The sequence below is a fragment of the Hippocampus comes genome, unplaced genomic scaffold, assembly GCF_001891065.2.
Source record: "Hippocampus comes isolate QL1 unplaced genomic scaffold, H_comes_QL1_v1.1 scaffold104, whole genome shotgun sequence".
Taxonomy (NCBI): domain Eukaryota; kingdom Metazoa; phylum Chordata; class Actinopteri; order Syngnathiformes; family Syngnathidae; genus Hippocampus; species Hippocampus comes.
In genome coordinates, this window is record NW_017806072.1 from 804,522 (window position 1) to 826,552 (window position 22,031).

Below are 22,031 nucleotides of genomic sequence, written 5' to 3' on the forward strand. Positions count from 1 at the left end.
AGCTACCTGTGATGACTCGAAGTCATGTAAAATAAATAAAGAAATAACTATTAAAAGTTTCACTGCTTGCTTTACTCAGAATCTCAGCAGCATACTACTCAGTGGATGTACTGTATGGTCTGTGTGTGTGTGTGTGTGTGTGTGTGTGTGTGTGTGTGTGTGTGTGTGTGTGTGTGTGTGTGTGTGTGTGCGTGTGTGTGTGTGGGAGAGACATCATGCGGTATCCTCTGAGTCTTTTTGAGATAAAGAGAGTTTTTTTGGCAAGTGTGTTTCAACGGGTTTGGGGGTGGAGGGATGAGGAGAGGGATGGACAGTTTAATTAATAACCACCTTCCTCTTCTCTCTGACCTTAGCTGGTCACACATGTTTAAACTGAAGCCCAGACTCGAGATTGGTGTATTAGAAAATATTTATGGATGCTGTATAGCTAAGAGCGTGGACATCTGGGAACACAGGCAACAAGCAGATCCAAATCGTGGGAATCATCCCGCTAGGAGAAGGTAAGGGCCATAAAAGCATGTTTCATCACGATGAGCCCACGTGTGCCAAAAGTGTGTGCTTGATGGCGAATGAGATGTCAAGTCGCTGTGTGGGTGGGCATGATGATCTCTATATCAGCGTAGGTTGCTTTAAGATCACTTGGGAAATTACTTTAGTTCATTCAATTACTTACTGATGTCACATAAAGTTTATACACAGATTATTTTACTTTGTTGTACTCAGTGGTCTCATTTCCTATGACACTAGAATCAGGTACAATAGCTTCATCAAATATAAGTAATGAATACATTTGTACGTGGTATGAAGTAGAAGGAATGCATTTTTAAATGAACTGTGCTTTTATGATGGTGTATATTATGCTATTGCATAATTTGTTAAAATGAGAATAGCAAAACTATGGTAGGCTACACGAATAGCAGATATAATGACGTCATGAGACTCTGTGATGCAAAGCAGTTCGACAGCAAAGCAAAGCACAATCCCCAAAACGAACATTTTGTTGCATAAAAAAAGAATACAGTTGCTTTTGTTAGTGCATGTGAATAATGTCTGCGCCAACATGTCAAAGAAACAAATCAACCCAAAAAAACATGAATCTAATGAAGTCATTCTACCATTTTATAGATACGATGGCTCATAAGTAGTAAGAGATATGATCTTGTCGTTGCATCATTGATTTTCCGTTGCATGATTTTGGCTTGGATCTCTCTGTAGAACAATGCAATATTTCAGAACCATTAAGTATGCTGAGAAAGTCATTGGTTATCCCTATCAAATGGGCTTGTGTTTAATTGATTGAGTTTGAGCATGTCAACCCTGCGCATGTGTTAAATTAATATTGTAAGGATGGCAAGAAAACTTCAAGTTGTAATTTCCTAAGAAGAGAGGAATCCGCTGGAGACTGTTGTTGTGATAAATACTTTATACGTCACAGCATGTCATCAAAATTGGATTATATGCAAACAAGCCCCTAAGGTGCTGTCTGGGGAATTCCGATTGGATTCTCAATAGATCCTAACAATAATGCCTTTCATCTGATTTTGTTTTCATCTGCAATATCAATGGTGTTAAAGACCGGCAAGGGGAGAATTTACTGGCTAACCACCCAGGAAAGCCGTTCAAACCCTTAACCTCAGAACCGTGAGGCAGACCCACTAACTACAAGATCAGCATGCTGCAAATAACAAATCCGTGTATTTAATTGTTACCTCTGACACTGTTCATTAGAACTGACGATTACATTTGCAAAGGCAGAATTGATGGTACATTTCTTATATGACAGAACAAAAAATGCCATCGTAGCACATTAGATTCTGCAGGTACACCTAACAAAGTGTACAGTTAGTGTCTTAATACTCAAGAAAGAGTACAGTGGGTTTGCTAAGAAACCTCCAACAGTTTCCAACCAGTAGAATAACATGCATCTTTCTTTCATGATCTTCATCTGTTGCCTCCCGACAGGCAGCTCATCTCTGTGTGGGAGAGAACGCTTGACAGGTGTGTTGATGTCTACACTTACAAGCTCATACTGAATTACTTTTCACTGAATGTGTCATTGACTGCCACAGGCAGGCCCAGAAGAGTATTGAAGACATCTTCATCAGGTTACAGCGGGAAACAGACACAAACTTCCGTGCGGCTCACTTTGACTTAACAAGCTTACTTCATGAATGAGTGGGTGGGCCACGACATCGGCGTGGTGGGACCACTACAAATCCCACCCACAGATGAATTCGCCATCACGGAGAACTCCCATTTGTTTGGTAAGTCAGCTTGGCATGAAACATATTCCCTAATCTATAGGCAACTGAGTATAACCATGCTCATGGCAGTACAATTTGGATTTCCGTTTGGCCAGCCGTCTATTTCTGTCACCTTTGTTCTTCACCCACCTATCCAGCCATTCATTTTATGTCATCCGGTTCAAGGTCATAGGGAAGTACACCATGGACTGATATCTGAATGGGCCATCAAATATAGGTCAATATACTTGTTTATCAAATTGGTTTCCTCATTGGAATGAATTGCAAGGTCACATATCCTGCCCAGCTCTCAAAACAACAAAATGTTTTCATAACATATTTTTAGTAAAGTTTAATAGCACCGTGGACCCAATTTTCATCGACAGACACCCGTGTGTTCAGCATAAAACGGAGTCAACTTCATTTTCGTGTTGGTGCAAGTCTAGTCTAGCATGTTTGGGACGGGCCTTCACTGGGCGTTCTGGCGCACAATGCACCTGGCAATTTTCATCACAGAAAAGTAAGTAGACTATGTGTGATGTAAAAATGGGCACAGCTTCTTTTCCGTACCGGGTCAAGTCTAGTTTAGTGGTTTTTGAATTTCGCAAACTGTCCTGCGTGTTGCTAGGTGTGCTGGTGGACCGACAGCATTTTCTATTACCCTTTCCCTGGTGCATATGCCAATTTGGTGAGAAAAAGTAAACAAATTGTAGATTACCGAAAAGCCGTTCTACCTTGTGGCGCAGGTGATTTAACGTGTTTTTGGTGTATTTGATCGATGCCCAGACAGACAGATTCGGTGGTCCGTGGACATGCATCGTGGATGTCATTTCCAGGTTCAAGTTTCACATGAATGGGAATATATAATTTTATATGTTCTCTGAAGCAAATATATTTGCCAGTAATCCTCCGCAAGCTGCCCCAAAAATAAAGCAATATATTGTAAATAAATATTTAAATTTTGTAACCTTGAACCTTTGCAACATTATAGCGTACCTTTTACAAAGGCCCGAACACATTCTGTGTTTCATCCGGAGAGCATATTTTAGCAAGCGCAAGCAGCATCTCACTATCGTCGCTTGTCCCAAATGTATTGCTCATATCCACAAACGTGCCACACAGTAGTCATTTCCACTGCCCTAATGTGCAGATGACTTCACATACTGTCATGCTACCTGAAAAGAAGAAAGGGATTGCCTGGTTAATGAGTAGCTCCAGCAACCTTTGCGCCTCTTGGGATGTCTCGGGCATACACCAAGTCGATTGAAGCCTCTTGGTTCTGTTCTCAGAAATAAATGTGGCTTGAAACAGAATATACATGGAAGATGGTTTGACAGTTAGCAGGACAGAAAGAAGAAGTAAACTGCAAAAGAACCAACGGGTGTGTCGCTGTCACAGTATGTATACTCTGAATGGTCCGTGTGTTCGGTATCTCAGACATGGCCATCGTCAGAACCAAATCTTCAAGAGGTCAGTGCTGTATTATATGCTATTTGGCACACGTCAATACCTGATATTTTGCCTGATATGTATTAATGTTTTTTTCCGGTCTTTCCTAAAATGTCAAATTTCACAACTTTGGAGAATCCCATATGACTATGTTGCGATATTATTAACATTATTGTATCAGTTTCCACAGAGCCGCTACTTTGGAGAGGCGTTACATGTCACTCCAAAGACACAGTGTGCTTTGTGAAGGACAGTTGTTAATGATTTATGGCCTTACAGTATGTGGCGTGGATCTTACAGACGATTGCTAAACTGGTTCTCCAGGAACGAGCTTGAAAGAACTAGATTAGATTCCACTACAGTGCAATCACAACTTTAAATTAATTGTTTTATAAGTGTGTAAACACAACAGTGTACACGATACGGTGTAAATGGTTGAAGTGCTTGCGGCGGGAACATGGTAATGATGCCTCACATGTCAATAATGTGGAATTGTCAGAAGAGGAAGAGGCATTAATATGTTTGTCAATCAATCGGGTTCACTGGTTTACATTAAATGTAACGCAATCTGAGCTTTGCACAGCTCAGCTGTATACAAGTATCAATTCTGCTTTCGGCATTTATTCGAAGACTCATATCCAACCAAACGGCTTCACTAAATGAAATGTGTAAATTTACCTTTTCTTTGTGAAGTAAATTCATGACTGACTACATCAAAAGTGGAGAACTAAATATTAATGAAGTGCAGCCCTGAAAATGAACTAATGTGTCACACAATAAATAAACAAGCTTCTTTTAAACGTAATCCAGACATCAAACGACGTGACATGAGAGTATAATTGCGACCGAAGGAAGGCGTCATTAAATCGTATGCACAACAGACCAGACGCGGCGAATGTGTCAATAGCAAACATCATGTTGCCACATTCATGACAACAATTACAGTTCAGAGCTGCACGTGAACCTTCACCTAAAATTGCATGAGGTGCAAGAAAAGACCCAAAATGTCACATTGAACTCAACTGACTGGGTTGTTCCATTCAGCTCTTCATTTAGTTCAAAATTTTTATGCAAAGGCTGTTTTTGTCCATTTTTCAAAATTATTTAAAATATAGTACAGGTTTTCCAAATTATCAGGCACGACAGTCCAAAAGAAAAATGCATGCAACTCTGGAGGACACACAATAAATGACACTTTGTGTCATTGTATGAAATGAAATAAATGATAATTCAATTAAAATATCATCTTTACCCATAAAGTGACATTAACAACGGCATTGGTGTAGGCCCGACGCTCCAAGGTCATCCCTTTTCAGGGCTAATTGATTCGGCAGGTGTTTTGTTTCATACTCCTTGTCGATTTCCGACTTCCATGGCCACCGTCCTTCTGGCTGTCTCGATCGACAACTTTTCTGGGGTCTGCTGAGCATGGGCATCAGAGCCTGATTTACAATGTCTATTCTGGCTAATTCGCAATGCCTCAGATGAGGTTTGGGCTCTCAAATTCTTCACGACTGTTGGAAGCATAAAATGATCCACAATGTCAATTATTATTTACTAAAAAGATGTTACTCAGTAGACGTAAACATAGACGCATTGATGTCATGACCCTGGGTTATTTTCTCATGCTGTTCTTGTTCTTATAGATATTCTGGCAGATCAGAGCAATCCTCTGCTACAAGATCCTGACATGTTACCATTCGGCAGCTACCCGGGCATGCAATACTCAAGCATGGAGCCAACTGTGCCCACACCGTATTACTGCAGTCAGAACTACTATCCCCAGTACAATGGAGAGGAATGGTACTCCCACACTAGCCTGTATGAATTGAGAAAAACAACACTGGACGGCAGCTATGACGGTGACAGGGAGGAGGTATCTGCTGTCATGCCGGCTGTTTGCAAGAGGTCTCGTCATACGTCACAGACTGGACGCATCAAAGGGGAGGAGCTTTGCGTTGTGTGTGGAGACAAGGCATCAGGCTACCACTATAATGCTCTCACCTGTGAGGGCTGCAAAGGTGAGAGCACAGAATTTGTATAACATTATTTGGCAAAATAAAATGCACAACATACATTATCAAACCTATTTAGTCTTTTTCTGAGTGAGGCAAATATTAAATGCAAATATTAGATGTGATTTATGGTGAAGATTCTCAGTCATCTAAATCATGATAATCCACAAACGTTGAATTGAGGCTCTTCTTGTTTCTTGAAAACAAATAGTTTTTAATTCATAAGGCTTTATCAGTTCCAAATTTGTTGGTGTAACTAATTTGTAGGTGTGGAGTCTCCCTACTGACCTCTCTGGTGGGTGAATAGTGTCGTTGTTGTTGTGGTTGTTGGGGCCAGGCATGACAAGGTGAATGACCATCCTGCAACTCAATTAGACATCCACCTGCTTGGTGGCATAAGAACTCATTATTGAACAACTTCAGATGTTTTTGGTAGGTGACGCTCAGGGTTAGGAACCCCCCAATCGGGATGGATGGAGATGAGTGTGCAGGTAATTCCACACTGTGAAATTAAACAATGTTCGGAGTGCGATCTCATCATTTGCCTAAGAATAGGTTCAGGTCTACCTACTCCGCTCTCTGTGGTGCTAGGTTCCCTCTCCACTTTCTGCAGCACAATACAGGAGAAACATGAGCTCTGTTGCATTAATGCCCGCCATTGTGCTGAATCATCTATGTCACAATGTCCTATAACTGTTTCAAATTCAACCTTTGTGTGTGCGTGGGTACGTACACTACATGCGTGCATACACGTGTGTGTGTGTGTGTGTGTGTGTGTGTGTGTGTGTGTGTGTGTGTGTGTGTGTGTGTGCGCGCGCGCGCGCGTGTTGAGTAAGAACTTTTGTAAACATGGATTTTGAGTATTTAACTTGTACTCATGATATGGTGTACTAAGAGGTATTAGCTTGACAACACTGTACATTTATCATGGTGCTTGTAGTTTGCAGTGGTCTACAGTTGTACTGCACCACAGTGGGAGGCTTTTGGAATAGCTAAGACATTCGACATATTCAGAACTCTTGAGTATGATGTAGAGTTGGTAACAATACAGGAATTGGGCTTGCTATGCTATTAATTTTGGAAGGGAGTGGATGGGAGTTCTGTAAATAAAGTGACATTACAGCATGACAGTAAGTACCTTGCCAGTGAATTCATCCTCATCCTCAGTAGTGCAGTACTACGTATGGACATCATCTGTGAGCAAGAAAAGTAAATCTCTTGAACACCAAGTGAATTCAGAGATTTGGTTCAGCTCTTGTCTTCAAAAAGGTTGTTGACCCTTAGTCTAGACCAGTGGTTCTTAACCTGGGTTCGATCGAACCCAAGGGGTTCGGTGAATCAGTCTCAGAGGTTCGACGAAGCCTCTGACATGAAGGTTAAGACATACCCCGACTCAACATGTCAATTAGTTATAACACGCCCGCTTGGCCATCACTGGCTGCAAATGATCACATTACATTGCTTGTCCAATCAGTGCTGTGGGAAATTTAGTTTGCTTTGTAGTCAACGTGTGACTGTCGTGATAGTATGTCATACAATTTTTAAAAAACGTATACTTGTGTCTTTCAATTTTATTTACTTTTCTTCAGTTTTTAATAAATGTGTTTTTTATGTCTTGAATTTGTAAACAGTCCTATTTTTGTCTTTCACTAATGAAGTGTTCAGTGAATGTGCGTATGAACTGGTTGGGTTCCACACCTCTAACAGGGTTAAGAACCACTGGTCTCGACGAAATAGCATCCATTTTTAGTAATAATGTAGTACAAATGTAGCTTTTGATTGACAGTTGGCAATTTAGCACAGAGCTGTTTCAACACATTCAATGAACACACCCACAGTGTTTGAGAGCAGACACAAGGATGTGATTTTTCATGATTTTTGAAGCGTCGTGTTAATCCTTTTTTAAGCCATTAAAATTTGTTAGGTTTGCTAACGCAGCCATGTCTGTGGTGTGTTAAATTTACAAGACATGTTGGCAGTCGTTTCACTTCACAGGGACAACTTAGCTTGATCTTGAAATGTTTCTGAACAATATAGTGCATGCCTTCATTACTTAACTTTTTCTTCTGTCCACCACATTAAGGTTTCTTCAGACGAAGCATAACAAAGAATGCCGTGTACAAGTGCAAAAGTGGAGGAAGCTGTGAGATGGACTTGTACATGCGCAGGAAATGCCAGGAATGTCGACTCAGAAAATGCAAGGAGATGGGGATGTTGGCAGAGTGTGAGTGTTCACTGTTTGTCATCTCGTTTTTACCAAGAAATGGTGACAGAATTAGTTGGGCAAGGACACAATTTTAGACTATTGGTTCTCAAACTGGAATCCCTGGACATCTATGGGTCCAGAAGAATAAAGTCGGACTTCTGAAAATCACTAAAACAGAAGTTTCTTCCCTTGTTAAATTAGTATAACAACTTTATATTCTTGTATTTCAGGTATCGCCGTGCTACTTTAGAACTGTCATTACAATCGACGGTTACTCTCATTGCAATGACACCTTCTAATCTCACACGGCCTGATTAGTTTAACAGGAGCACTGAATATCACACACCACACGGCAGATGTGCGGCACAACAGTACTTCGTCACGCAGAAAAAGATGGCACTTTCAGTTCCTGCCAGACTTGATGTTTTTCATTTGATTGCTATAAATTTATCGTGTGTTATTGGTGGAAGCATTTACTACAAACATGACTTTACTACAGCGTTAGCATAGGTTGCAGTAATGATCTGACCTTTGTACAAATAAGTAAGAAGCAAAGCAAATATGTGGGTATGAAAACGTGAACAGTTGTTTCCTCGTGGGACTATGGAGCGCTATCAGTTGAAGACAGAAAGAAAACGTGAGAGCCTCTCGTTATTGATTAGGAGAGAAATGAAATTGTAATGACTATTGCAGTGTGGCAGGCCCAAAAAATTAGGAAAAAAAACAAAGTAAAATAAACAAAGGAGACTTTTTATTGTCATAAGTTCACAAATATCAGGTGCGTGACAACAATCCTCACGGGTGTGCTGGAGCATATCCCAACTGTCTTCAGGCAAGAGACAGGAGAGGTACACCTCGAACTGGTTGTCAGCCAATTGTAGAGCCATTTAAAACCCCTGTGCAATGCAGGTACACTTTATGTACACCTGACATGCAGTTGTGTTGCAAAAACAAATGCATGCCATGCATGGGTTTTAAACCTGTGGCATGCATTGATTTTTACAACACAACGCATGTCAGGTGTACATGAAGTGTACCTGCATTGCACGGGGGCTTTAAATTCAAATGCTCAACTGTAGCATGTGAAAACGTTGGACGAGACTGTACAAGGATATACACACGCAGCTTCGTTAATCCTGAACGAATGAAGCCATATGATTTCCAGACAACACAATGAAATAAGTCTACCGAGTGAAATTACACCTTTGATGTGTAAGATGCAGCTCCAGATGGGACTTTTGACGGCAAAAAATACACTTTGGAGAACGAATGGGACCAGTAAGCGGACCAGACAAGGTTCTCATTTACCATCTATGCAAGCATGGACAGTCCTGGAATTAATACAGGATGTCCTTCTACCTTACCTGCATGAAGATCAGAGTGCTGCTTTGGTCAGGTCTTTCAGCGGCTTAATTTACCAGTGTGGCTCCGCTCACATTAAGGACATAAAAACCCACAAGCTGCTGCCTGCGAATGGTTAAGACTCAGAGGAAGCACAGATCCTCCCTCACATACCTCTGGCTCTTTAAAATTACTCAGCCCGGCGATGGTTTTTAATGGCATGGTCTACGTGTCTCCTTCCACCTGTAAATTTTTGGCCCAGAAATGTTCACTGCACGCATGTCTGCCTGTTCTTGTTCTGTTCAACATTTGCGTAGTTATACTCTTTGTTAAAATTGTGGAAAAACATGCCAGTGTGCACCTTGTTTGCTGTTTCTGGTTGACCCCTTGCAATTTTTTGCTATGCATTATCCATCCATCCATTTTCGAATCCACTTATCCTCACAAGCGTCGCGGGGCATGCTGTCTTCAGGCAGTAGGCGGGGGACACCCTGAACCGGTTGCCAGCCAATCGCAGGGCACACATAAACATACAACCATTTGTGCTCACACTCACACCTAGGGACAATTTCGACTCTAAATTCCTGGAGGGCCGCTGTCCTGCATGTTTTCCAAGTCTCCCTGTTGCAACACACCTGATTCAAATGAACAGATTCAATGTCAGGCTTCCGCAGAGCTTGCTGATGATCTGATCATTTGAATCAGGTGTGAGAAAACCCACGCAGGCACAGGGAGAATATACAAACTCCACACAGGAAGGCCGGAACTGGAATCGAACACTGCACCTCTGAAATTTGACGCAGACGCGCTTGCGTTGCATTATGGGTTTTTTTTTGGGGGGGGGGGGCGTTTGGGTGTTCTCCTCATTGTCCAATTTATGTCAATTGTCCAGCAGTGACCTTGCCCACGTTACGCCTCGTGGACCAGGCATGCCGCCAGGATTTACTTCTTTCCTGGGGGCTAATGGCGGGGGGACTGAAATGCCCAAATTGTACACCCTCATCACCTCCCTGTTTTCCCCTGTTGTTATTGGGGAATGCTTGTTGCACAATATTTTGATGCCTCTGCATCTTCGAGCTGCAGCTGGTGCTCCTTCAGGAGTCGGACCGGGCTCATTTTTCCAATCGCCCTCCTCTTTTATACCCCCGAGGGTGAGTGGGGGACTTCTGGGAAATGTTTTGTTTTTTTAATTACTAAGTGATCCATCCATTACTGAGATGGACTGACTAACTCTAACCTAAGGCACATTTGAGAATCCCTTCTGATGCCTGTGTAGTACTCTGAGATTGTGTGTCTTCGGAGAGAGAGAGTGTGCTCCGCTCTCATTAATTTCCAAACACAGCCAGCACTGGCGCAAAGTGTCTATAGTCGGAGCGCCAAATGCCTGGCGTTGTTGTTGGTGCACTTTGAACAGCCGAATGACAAAGTTGAGCATAGCTGTAAGTTTCTGAACAGTTGCATTGAACCAGTCCGCGCTCTGAGATTTTTTCTGGACATGCCGCTAATGCGAAAGCAACTGAGAGACTCATCTTGCCCCTCTCTGCCTCAATGACGCACACACAGTGTACAGTTGCAGCGCAAACACGGAAACAGAAATTGTATTTGAACAGAATGGCGAATTGTGAGCTTTTAAAAACAAATAAATAAATAAACTGCTGGGAAGTGAAGGGGGGCTAGCCATATTTCTGACCAGGCTATAGCCCCCATTAGCCCCAGTGCAGCTTGATTCAGTATGTTATTCTTTTGGTTCGAGTCTTTATCAAGGATGTGCAAATCTTTATGAAGTACGTGATGTAGTTTGACACCACCGCTGCAGGTCTCAATGATGCAAATTTATATAAACATAAATGAGCATAAATTAGCGTAACAGCATGCAACAGAATAGTGGTAAAGGGCGTGTGCTTGTTTGCTTGCTGTTCAAACAGGTGCATCTGTCTGCATGTGACAATGCAGAAACATTAGGAGAGAACAATTTGTTCTGCCTTTAGCTGCACTGTATTATTGATAGGAACCACGTATAAAAGGACACAAATAGAAACTGTTAGCTGCACATTCCATTCTCTTTGTAACAAGGAAGTTTTTATACGATCATGTTCCCAAATAAAGGCCTCCCCTAAAATAGATGCCTCCTTAAAAACTAATGTCTGGTACTCTGCAGTTCAGTGAATAAATGCCCGTTGGCCAGTATTTTAGGTAATAAATATATGTGATACAATATTTTATTCCTCTCCTGGAAGTAGAGGCCAGTGAGTGGTTCTCTGGTACTAGAAAATGAATTAAAAACTGTATCTCAGTGACAAGAAGACATAATTTCGAAGAAGTAACTATTACGCCTAACTCCAGCTCCGCTGTGGCACAACAGATACATACTGCATAAAAAAATGCATGAAACAAAAAAGGGAAGATTTGTAATTTACCGGTAGTTTTTTCAAATGACAACATTGTGGCAATCATCCGTGCAATCAGCAGAGAGTAGTTTCACGAGGCAGCCCGTGGCAGGGCAAAAAATGCATTTGCCTTTGTACTTAAGATAAGATAAGATAAGAAAACCTTTATTAGTCTCGCAATGGAGAAATTCCCAATTCACAGCAGCAAAGTTATGAATGGAAGAAGTAGAACAACAAAATATAGGAGCTGCTGGAAAGGCAGCCACTCACGCGGCGCCATCTTGAAGTCAAAATAACACAACACAACACATCGGACACAGACAGTCATGCAATCTTCACCACTTTCCTGCATACACTTTGTTGTCTGAAGCAGTTATAGATGAAGAGGAGAGGATCAAAATGTCCTTTTACCAGTGGATCAGAGACGTCATGCTGAAAATGTGCACGTCTGCTACAAGCTAAGTTTTGAAAGCAAACACGAAGCTGTAGCGTCCATTGACAAAAAGAGATTGGACGCTGGACTTTGCGGAGATAACACAATTTGTATACCCCCCCCCACCCAAAAAAAAAAGATTTAGAATGAATTGATCCATATTGTAAAACCCAACTGATTTTTGGCCTTAAAGATGCAAGCGAAAGCTTTCTTTTCTGTTGGCTGCAGGCCTGCTTACAGAGATCCAATGTAAATCTAAAAGGCTGCGGAAAAACATGAAGGGACAGTCAAATGGAGATGAGACTGAGGGGGCAGACAGCAAACAAGTCACATCAACCACCAAACTGTCAAAGGTACTGATATAAACAATATCACCTTTTCACCAATCTTGATTGAGTATATGTTGATTATACTTAAAGTATTAACACTAATACTGCATTTGTATGTTAATGTCACTTTTTGTAGCTCTGCAAAAAGATCATGGACCATTTTAAATTGCACTACTAATGCCTAGTTTTTCCCGCCCTGTCGGTTTCTAGGAAAAAATTACCAAAGAGCAGCAAGCATTCATGAGGGCCATCGTAGACGCCTACAACAGACATCAAATTCCTCAAGAAGTCACCAAAAAACTGGTATAGTGATTTTGTTGTCTCAAAAATGCTTTTCAAATGAATGTGTTGTCTGAAGTATTTTTTTTACAATGTATCCAAGTATTCACTACTATTATAAAAATCCAATTTTAGTTGACTTTTATTGTCATCTGAAATTATTGTTGTTTTCCCATACTAGCTACAAGAGGAATACAGTGCTGAAGAAAATTTTCTCCTCTTGACAGAAATGGCAACAAGTCAAGTCCAAGTTCTGGTGGAGTTTACAAAAAATATCCCAGGTTTTATTCACCCCGTCTGAATTACATGCAGATATTTGTATTAACAATGCTAAGATCAAAAAAAGACAGATGAATTCTGTTTTTCCACGATATTTCTCACAGGCTTTGTGTCCCTGGATCATGAGGATCAGATTGCTCTCCTTAAAGGTTCAGCAGTAGAAGCCATGTTTCTGCGCTCTGCCCAGGTTTTTAGCCGAAAGATGCCGAGTGGACACACTGAAGTCTTGGAAGAGAGGATACATAAGAGTGGTCAGTCCAAAGAAGTCTTGTTGTCGTCTGAATAATTTAATGAATTGCTTTCAGGAGTTTATATAGAATTATTTAGATGGAACTAAATTGAGAAAACCATCAAGCTATTGATACATCATCTTGTAATTTGTGGCCATTGGAGTCAGATCCTCTGTGTATATAATTCATCAGCTGAGACGCACGCCTTCGTGACCTGTTGATCTCTCAGCAGGTTTTGGTTACACTGAGTTCTGTTTCATTTAATTCTCCGTGCGCACGTGTGTGTGTGTGTGTGTGTGTGTGCAAAGACTGTTTTATGATAGGTTTACAAGGAAGTAAACCAAGTAAAAAGATTCTGTGCTTTATAGATGGCAGCATGTTAAAACTGACTTACAAAATCATTTTAAAAAGATTAAACTTTGCTTGCCTGGCCAGTAGTTGCCAGTGCACATTGTCTTTCCGTCTTCTGAATACCGTTTGTCATTCTTTTTACTTTTTGGGTTTAGAATTTAATGTATGTAACGAGGCGGCCCGGTAGTCGACTGGTTAGCACGTTGACTTCGCAGTGCAGAGGTACCGTCAAGAGACAGGTTAGTTTTACCCTACTACTGAGGAACCGCAGGTTCAGACATTTGGTGTATGTGCTTGGCTGAGGAGCCAATGGTGCGAGGCTACCATCTGCGGGATTATGACTGAACGCCTCTAAATCAGAATCCCGCCTAGACGCAACGATTCTGTAGCGCCACCGCCCCCCGGTTGGTCAAGGTTGGCGGGCGGGGGGGGCGTTCCCTCGACACTGGGCTGGGGTGCGCCCGGATGATGGGTGCCCCCTCTCCGGTTTATGACACCGCATGTTTGTGGAGAGCATGGTGCTAAATGACTTGCATTCCAGCTTCGGCCTCCCTGTGTGGAGTTTGCATGTTCTCCCCGGGCCTGCGTGGGTTTTCTCCGGGTACTCTGGTTTCCTCCCACTTTCCAAAAAACACACATGGCAGGCTGATTGAACACTCTAAATTGTCCCTAGGTGTGAGTGTGGGCGTGGATGGTTGTTCGTCTCTGTGTGCCGCGCGATTGGCTGGCAACCTATTCAGGGTGTCCCCCGCCTACTGCCCAAAGACAGCTGGGATAGGCTCCAGCACCCCCCGCGACCCGAGTGAGGATAAAACGGTTCGGGTAATGAATGAATGAATGAATGTATGTAACTAATGCATATCTCTTGAAATCTGTAGTACTGTACAATACAATAGTCACGCTACACAGTGTAACCACTTATTATATATGAGGCCACTTGGTTTCTACAGTGATCAATGAATAATGCCCAAAGGCAAATGAAAGAAATTACATCCTGCCCGCTTGGCTGTTTGAAAGGCAAACTGCGTGCCATCTGACAGTGTTGCATCATTGGACAAACATTTGAGAGGAACTCTCGGGCTCCTGTGTGGAGTTTGCATAAATTCTCCGTGCTTCTAGGAGTACCTCTCGCTTTTTTAACCAAACATGCATGTTAGGTTAACTGAAGACTCTAAACTGTTCAACTGTTCATAGGTGTGGGCAAATGTGAGTGTGAATAGTTGTATTTATGTGCCATGTGATTGGTTGACAACCAGTTACGCTGTAATCCATCCCTTGCCCAAAGCGAGGTGTCAAGATGGACAGTTGACAGAGAGTGATAGTAGGATTACCGTATTTTCTGCACTATGAAGCGCTTCAGATTAGAAAGCGCAGCTTCAATGAATGGCCTATTTTAAAACTGTTTTCATTTACCGTATAGGGCAGCACACTGCATAATAAGGCGCATACAATAGTGGCTGTTGCGCCATGCATCCACTAGATGATGCTACGGTACAGGAAATACTGTACAATACAATACAGCCCAACTTTATTAATATAGACCACAGTGTCAAACATATGGCCCGCGGGCCGGAACCGGCCCCCGGCGAAGTTCAATCAGGCCCGCGGGATAATTTAAAAGTGAAAAATGCATAAAAGACAACGTTTTGTGCCTTTGTACAATCAGTGGGCTCAGTTGCAATGCATATATGTGAATGATAAAAGTAAATTGCACATTTGTCAAAGGAAATGTAAGGTGTTTCATGACATGTTGTGTAACATTTTCCTAATGTTCTTGTGCTTCACTATCCCAAAAACAAAAGAAAGACATGATATTTTGGTTAGCTATTTTGGCTCCCTCTGCACTGCTAAACTCTGATTGGTAGTCAGCAGACAATCACTCATCAAGGCTAGTGGAGAAAAGTAAGGAAGCAAAGCTGTCTGAAGAGAGCCTTGTTGCTTATCAAAATATCAAGAGTGCTATCGTTGAAATTTGACTCTATTTTGGGACCCGCTGGCATTTCTGAATGCATGATGATGTGTCCAAGCAGACAAACATCCTATTTTAAATGGCCGCTTATGTGATAGACTAAAAAGAGTACAAACATTTCAAATAATGCAATATTTACATTCAATAGGACATATCATTACTTGTAACTTCTTAAGCAACAAATATATTTTGAAATATTGAGACTAACACTTGGACTATTCGTCAGTGCATCAATTTTCTGTTGTGCTTTTCCTCGTTGGGTTTGCAAGTTAGTTGGAATCTATCCAAACTGATTTTGGGTGAGAGGCAGGACAAACCCCGGACTGGTCACTAGTCAATTGCAGGGCACATATCGAAAAAAAGAGCCGTTTCCACGCCCATCAAATGTGGTTCATGCGTTTATTTTGACTTTGTCAATTTGTCATATATGAATGGATGATTGTTTATAAAATTTCCTTGTTGGCCGTGTATAACTGTATTCATTATGTCATTGCCTTTAAGGTATTTCAAAGGAGTTCATCATACCAATGTTTAACTTTTACAAAAGTATTGGTGAACTCCACATGTTGCAGGAGGAGCAAGCCCTCCTCACTGCCATAACCATCTTGACACCAGGTGAGTGGCTTCAACTGATCCACAAGCTCTCAAGTTGAAAATTCAAGCGTCTCACTAAATAATAAAATCTACTCTATAGATCGACCTTACGTAAAGGATCAACAGGCTGTCGAGAACCTGCAGGAACCCATGCTGGATGTGTTGAGGAAGCTGTGCATTTTGCAGCATCCACAGGAGCCTCAGTACTTTGCACGTCTGCTGGGCCGGTTGACCGAGCTGAGAACACTCAACCACTATCATGCAGAAATGCTCACGTCATGGCGGATGAACGATCACAAATTCACACCATTACTCTGTGAGATCTGGGACGTGCAGTGAAAAGCCTCATGGGACGGAACATAAACATCTTCAACTTAAAAGGTGGTCCACAATGGTGCAGATCAACTGATATACACATGCTTCAAATAAACTATTGTACAACTATTTTGCCTGGTAGTACCTGATTACCATCAACAATAACGCAGTAAAATGACACATTATTTATGTCTTCTGACCTTCTATTCCTTTACCCATCCATTTTCTTTTGCTCTTGTGCGAGTTAGGGCAAGATGAAACCTAACTCAGTTTACTTTGGGCAAGAGGTGGGATACACCCTGGACTGGTTGCCAGCCCATTGCGGGGCACTTATAGACAAGCAACCTTTCAGACTCACATTCACATCTCGAGACAATTTTGAGTAGTGGTTCTTAACCTTGTTAGAGGTACTGAGCCCAACCATTTCATCTGCACATTCACCGAACCCTTCTTTAGTGAAAAATAAAAATGTGATTTTTTACAAATGCAAAATATTAAAAAGTGCATTTGTTAAACACAGAAAAAGTAAATCCAAATTCAAGTCATAAGTCCAAGTTTTTTTTTTAAATTGTATGGTTGAGGCTCTTTCGAACCCCTGCGACCGATCCACCGAACCCCAAGGGTTCGATCGAACCCAGGTTGAGAACCACTGATTTAGAGTCTTCATTAAACCTAACATGCATATTTTTGGAATATCAGATTAAATCAGTGTAAGTGTACCCTGAAAAAACACACGCAAGCACGCAGAGAAGATGCAAACTCCACACAAGTATCGAAACAGGATTCGGACCTAGAAGCTCATAACTGTGAAGCAGACGCACGAATCACCAAAAAAACCAATGTGCTGCCCATTGAGTCATAATTTAAAAATTGCTGTTAGCATCTATTTTTTGTTATGAATATTCATATTTCCCTTTCCATTTATTACAATTCAATAATTATAATGTGTTTATATGATGAGCTGTTTTTTTCGTTAGCAGTGAAATAGCAGCTGCACAAAATTTCTAAATGTATCTCATGCATTAACTTAACCCTCGTACAGTAGAATTTACATAGCCAGTTTAAATCTAATTTCTTACAGCTGACATGATTAGTCCAGTTCAGCTCCACACACTGTACCATATTGCACTGTCAAGAAATGACACATTTTCAAATAAGTTTTTGATTTCTACTACGTTTAATTTGGATTAAACACACACAAAACCTGAACATATCACGATCAAGATAACAAAACGGTAACACCTGAGCTCATAAAAGTCCCACATGTTCCCTCACTGACAAGATCACTATACAACATTTACAAGATTTGCGCCTTGGCCTTACATCGCTCACACGCTCCATATGCGGGGCCAGGAAAGAAATTTAATCGATGCTGTATGTTGTACATAGATCATATTTGACAATAAAGCTGACTTGATTTGATTTTTAGGAAGATATCGAATAATTTGATAATTGTGTCACAGCACCACCTCGTGGAGATATCCGCAAATGAATCACCCACTGGAAATACTTTTGGTCAGTTCATAGATATACTGTAGTCCATAAACAAATAACCATTGCAAATGAAAAGAAATGAGTGAAACACTTTTGTTTAACAGCTTGTATATACTTTTTTTTCTAATAAAAATCAACAGCGATGGTGGCATTCACGGTTACAGTCCGTACTTGTGTGTCTGTGTGAACGGGTTGGCGTCAGGATACACCAAGAAGCCTGAGAAGGTGGTGTACCTCCCCTGGTTGCTGTACACGGCGTAGCGATTATCGTGCTGACTGTACAGCCATACAGTGTCGCCCTGGCGAAGGAGCAGCATCAAGCTCTGACTCTGCACCTCTCGTCTTTTGGACGTGTCGTCATCAAACACCATGGCCTGTACCACGCCCTCCCCAGTCATCAGCTTCACTGAAAGAGCCTTACGAGGGTGTTTACCCACCGTGAACGCAAAATAGTAAGCCCCCGGGAAGTGGCAGGTGAACTTGCCCGAGGACTTGTTAAAATGGCCCCCAATGTTGACAAATTCTACGTCGAAGGTCAAAGGTGATTTCTGCTGCTGCTTCTTGCGACTCACACCTATAAATGTGGATGTCCGTGCCACAGAGAAGGCCGATCTGGGGTGCTCGAATGGCTGGTGTCTGAGCCGAGATTCATCCTGCGTGGGACAGTTTGGGTGAGGGGTCAGGTGGTTGCTGATATAGCTGCTTGAAGAGGTGTCAGGATAGACGAGGTAACCAGAGAAGCTGACGTAAGGGCCGGCATTGCTGTACAAAGCATACTGAGAGTTTTGCTGCAACATCAACCACACTGTGTCCATTTCCTTCAAAGTGATCATTAGGCTTTGACTTTGAACTTTCCTGCCCTTCTTGCGGTAGCCATCATACGCCATGGCCTGCACCTCCCGCCCATTCTTCACCAAAATGACAGAGAGCATTTTATTTGGAAATTTCCCCATTGAAAAGGAGAAGTAGTACACTCCTGGGAGGCGGCAACGAAAGCAACCCGTGTCTGGATTGAAATCCCCCCCGATGTTGACCAAGAGCTTGTTAAAAGTCACAACACTCTGCTTGCCCCCCACTATGCTGCTGGTGCGTGTAGCAGAGAAAGCTGAGCGGAGAACTGTTGTCACAGAAGGGGCATGCAGAGGGGAGACTGGGCCACAGCAGGTGATCATGATCAGTATTGCTGCAAGATTGAATTGTGGGACACCTGAAAAGAAAAAAAACAAACAAAGTTCAGGTGAAAGAATCATCCCGCTGTGGTTGAGTTGTGATGTGCCACCAGAGCATTTAGCCTGGTGTGTCAAACTGGGTATCGGCCTACATCATTGCAGCCTAATGTCAGTCATATGAAACAACACAGCTAACTGATCGAATTGGTGTGATCAGTAGGCCCTCCATAATGTAGCTGATACAGCCTGTGCTCTCTGTGAACACATGGGACTCAATTAAGTTCTGCTTCATCTGCTCCTGTGTGAGGTGAACAATGGACATTTTTAGGAGAGTTTGGTGAGGTGGGGTGGAATGGAATGACTGTTAAGTACAACAAATGAAGCTTTTTTTCTTTTGACACGAGATTTTCATTGATTTACAGAATTGTACTGCATATTTTTTTTTAATTATAAAAAAAAAAATCTGTCTTTCTTACCAAGGGCATGCATTCACAACTGGTTTAAAGTTGGGTAAGGATCAAAGAGTATGTTAAGATCAGTAAAATATGATTATAACATGGCAAAAGTTGAAAGCTTTTGACCCTATGACGCCACCAAATAGGAGTGGTTATTGTAGGCTTGGAAATTTCACATGGCATTCCCCGGGTTTCCTTTATATGCATATATCACAAATGTGATATACCAAATACTTTCTTGAAAACAGTAGAGGGTGAATAGGAATGATATAAGAGAGTTGTAAATATGAGTTGGTGAGCTGATTAAACAACAATGTCCACAACATTTTACTAGTGGTCAAATATTTGTTACATCTAAAAAAATAGAAAAGGAAAAAGAAACTAACACCATGGAAAAAGCTCTACCAAAACAATATTTTCTTGATGTTGGACTCAACAAAGTCAACAATGGAGTGAGATGGGCGTTCACATTCACCTATCGTCTAATAATGCCACAATAATCAAAAATATCCCATAGCCATCCTGTAAAATATATTCTCAACGTTCTAACTATTTTCATAAGAGACAGAATTTCAGAGGTCTGCTATGTCATGTTATTGTGATGCATGGCAAAATTATTGATAACAACATAAAACTCACCTGCTGAGCAATGCAGTGTATGAATTCCTAGCATCTTCCTATTTGGGAAAATAAAACAAAACAAAGTTCCAAAGAGGTGATCGTTGGCCAGCTGCAGATGTCCCAATACGTTCTCATAACAGGCCAGTAGTGCAAACGGACTGATCCTTTTGTCTGCATGCATTTGTCAAGAGGAGGAGCTCCACACCATCCTCCAATCTTTAGCCTTCAGAGCATAAAAAAGGTCAAATCAAAGGACTATCTTACTTCCCCCTCCAGTATTTGTCTGAAAATTCACCCTTTGTTTTGTCTAATACAAACTATCTGTGATGGAGCAGGCCCATCGGAAGACTTGCTTTTGTGCTAAGGCAGATGTTTTATTTAGATATGTATGAATATTTTTACCAATGATGCAAACTTTGTGGCATTTGTTTATCTTAGTTTTTCTGCAATTAATAAAACATTTTCCAAAACTGTTTCATTGCTGACCTGCACCAATAAGAACTTAATGGCAGTCACAAATTGGTTAGTAATAATGAAGTCTTGCAAACTGTGATGAAACAATAGAGTGATTATATCAGGCAGTGAGTGAGCAAAGTTTGGCCTACAGGCCATATAGGGCCTGCGCCGTACTTAAACCGGCCCACTGTACTTTTACAGAGTCCTGTAATAGTTATTCAGATGTATTTTATTTACCGGTACTTATTTTTCTAAATACATAAAATATAAATTCCATGTAGGAATCAATTTCTCACTCCTTGTATCAGACAAGTCTTTGATCACTGCTGATGACAGTTTTAAATGTCAAGTATCTGTAAGTGGGACGGCTGGAAGTGATTAATAGAGATGTGCAGGATTTATCCAGCAACAGCTCAGATGGGCAAAAGAAAAACATATGCAGATTTTAATGCATGATGTGAGTGGTGCTATAGACTATTTATTAGCCTCTTGCGAAGATGATGCTAAGACAGAGAAGATGACTGTATTTGGTATTTACTTTTGCTGAACTAGCAAGAATCAAAATTGAGGCATCACATCATGCAACAAATTTCTCCAGTATGCAGCCTAATAAAGTTTGTGTTTGTAACACTAGCGCTCATTCAATCAGACATCATGACTGTGGACTTTTTTTTTTCTATTCCTATACGCTATAAGGAAAGTTAACTTCTATCACACATTGACCTGGCATTTTGCGGGGGATTGTTCTCTCAGGATGGAAATCTAGCCTGTGCTGTCGCAGCGTTCAGCTGTCAGTTGTCAATCAAATATCACCATTCCAGATGGATGGAATTTTGTCCGGTGTCTTTGTTATGCCTACACATAATTGTATTTTTTTAAAAAGGCAAAAAAACATGAGTGAACACTACATTTCAAGGCAACTCACTTTGATAACATTTTAAGTTGAAAAATTCAACACAAATGTTCAAGTTTTGTTAATGTGAAAATTGGCTTTAATGCATTTTCAAAAAAGAAATACGAGTTTACAGAACTAATTGTCCCTGGGATTGTCCCACAACTTTAAGAGAAGTAAAAACAATTCAGCAAATTGTTTTGGAGAAAAACAAATCTGTGGCCAGTGTAACACAACACCGCAGTGACGGGTGGCCATTCTTTATCATAACATCCACTCAGGGTTTCTTGAAATAAAATTCACACATATCCATAACAAGGCCCATCACACTCATAATCAACCAGGAACACATCTAAGGGCCCATTTATAAGAGGATTTTAGCGGTTAAAAACTCCAGTGTATTCTAACAGAAGTCCCTTTCATTTCGATCGTGATGGAGTTTTGAAGGCTTGAATACGGAAAGTTCTGAAACCATCCTCCAGAGTGGAAACGTTGAATACAATCCGCCGTTACGTTCCCATGTA

At 41.3% G+C, this 22,031-nt stretch overlaps 2 protein-coding genes across 7 annotated transcripts; one reads left to right on the top strand and one right to left on the bottom strand.

The window, feature by feature from the left end:
- Positions 1-303: 303 nt before the first annotated feature.
- On the top strand, positions 304-16,549 carry nr1h4 (nuclear receptor subfamily 1, group H, member 4). Of its 6 annotated transcripts, none has more exons than XM_019894302.1 (11): positions 304-500; positions 1,963-1,998; positions 2,070-2,264; positions 5,339-5,713; positions 7,791-7,931; positions 12,303-12,427; positions 12,614-12,706; positions 12,864-12,963; positions 13,066-13,212; positions 16,013-16,126; positions 16,206-16,549. In XM_019894302.1, the coding sequence occupies exons 3-11, from the start codon at positions 2,168-2,170 to the stop codon at positions 16,442-16,444; spliced, it is 1,431 nt and encodes a 476-aa protein (XP_019749861.1). In that variant the 5' UTR covers positions 304-500; positions 1,963-1,998; positions 2,070-2,167; the 3' UTR covers positions 16,445-16,549. The 6 variants fall into 6 exon arrangements, with proteins under 6 accessions (XP_019749861.1, XP_019749860.1, XP_019749862.1 ...); XM_019894301.1 differs by having other exon boundaries at positions 2,113-2,264; XM_019894303.1 differs by lacking the exon at positions 304-500 and adding an exon at positions 558-753 and having other exon boundaries at positions 2,113-2,264.
- Positions 16,550-17,093: 544 nt separating this feature from the next.
- Positions 17,094-20,535, bottom strand: c1qtnf13 (C1q and TNF related 13). The gene is made up of 2 exons (XM_019893931.1): positions 20,178-20,535; positions 17,094-19,121 (listed from the first exon to the last, which is right to left on the bottom strand). Exons 1-2 carry the CDS (start codon positions 20,338-20,340, stop codon positions 18,073-18,075), a joined length of 1,212 nt encoding a protein of 403 aa, XP_019749490.1. The 5' UTR covers positions 20,341-20,535; the 3' UTR covers positions 17,094-18,072.
- Between the last annotated feature and the right edge of the window lie 1,496 nt (positions 20,536-22,031).

Bases quoted from the DNA above. Each gene is read 5' to 3' on its own strand.
- c1qtnf13 (XM_019893931.1), bottom strand. From the start codon at position 20,340: ATGCATGCAGACAAAAGGATCAGTCCGTTTGCACTACTGGCCTGTTAT. The intron at 19,122-20,177 runs GTGAGTTTTATG...TTTTCTTTTCAG, and splicing joins TACACTGCATTGCTCAGCAG to GTGTCCCACAATTCAATCTT.
- nr1h4 (XM_019894302.1), top strand. From the start codon at position 2,168: ATGAATGAGTGGGTGGGCCACGACATCGGCGTGGTGGGACCACTACAA. The intron at 12,428-12,613 runs GTACTGATATAA...GTCGGTTTCTAG, and splicing joins CAACCACCAAACTGTCAAAG to GAAAAAATTACCAAAGAGCA. The intron at 12,964-13,065 runs GTTTTATTCACC...TATTTCTCACAG, and splicing joins GTTTACAAAAAATATCCCAG to GCTTTGTGTCCCTGGATCAT.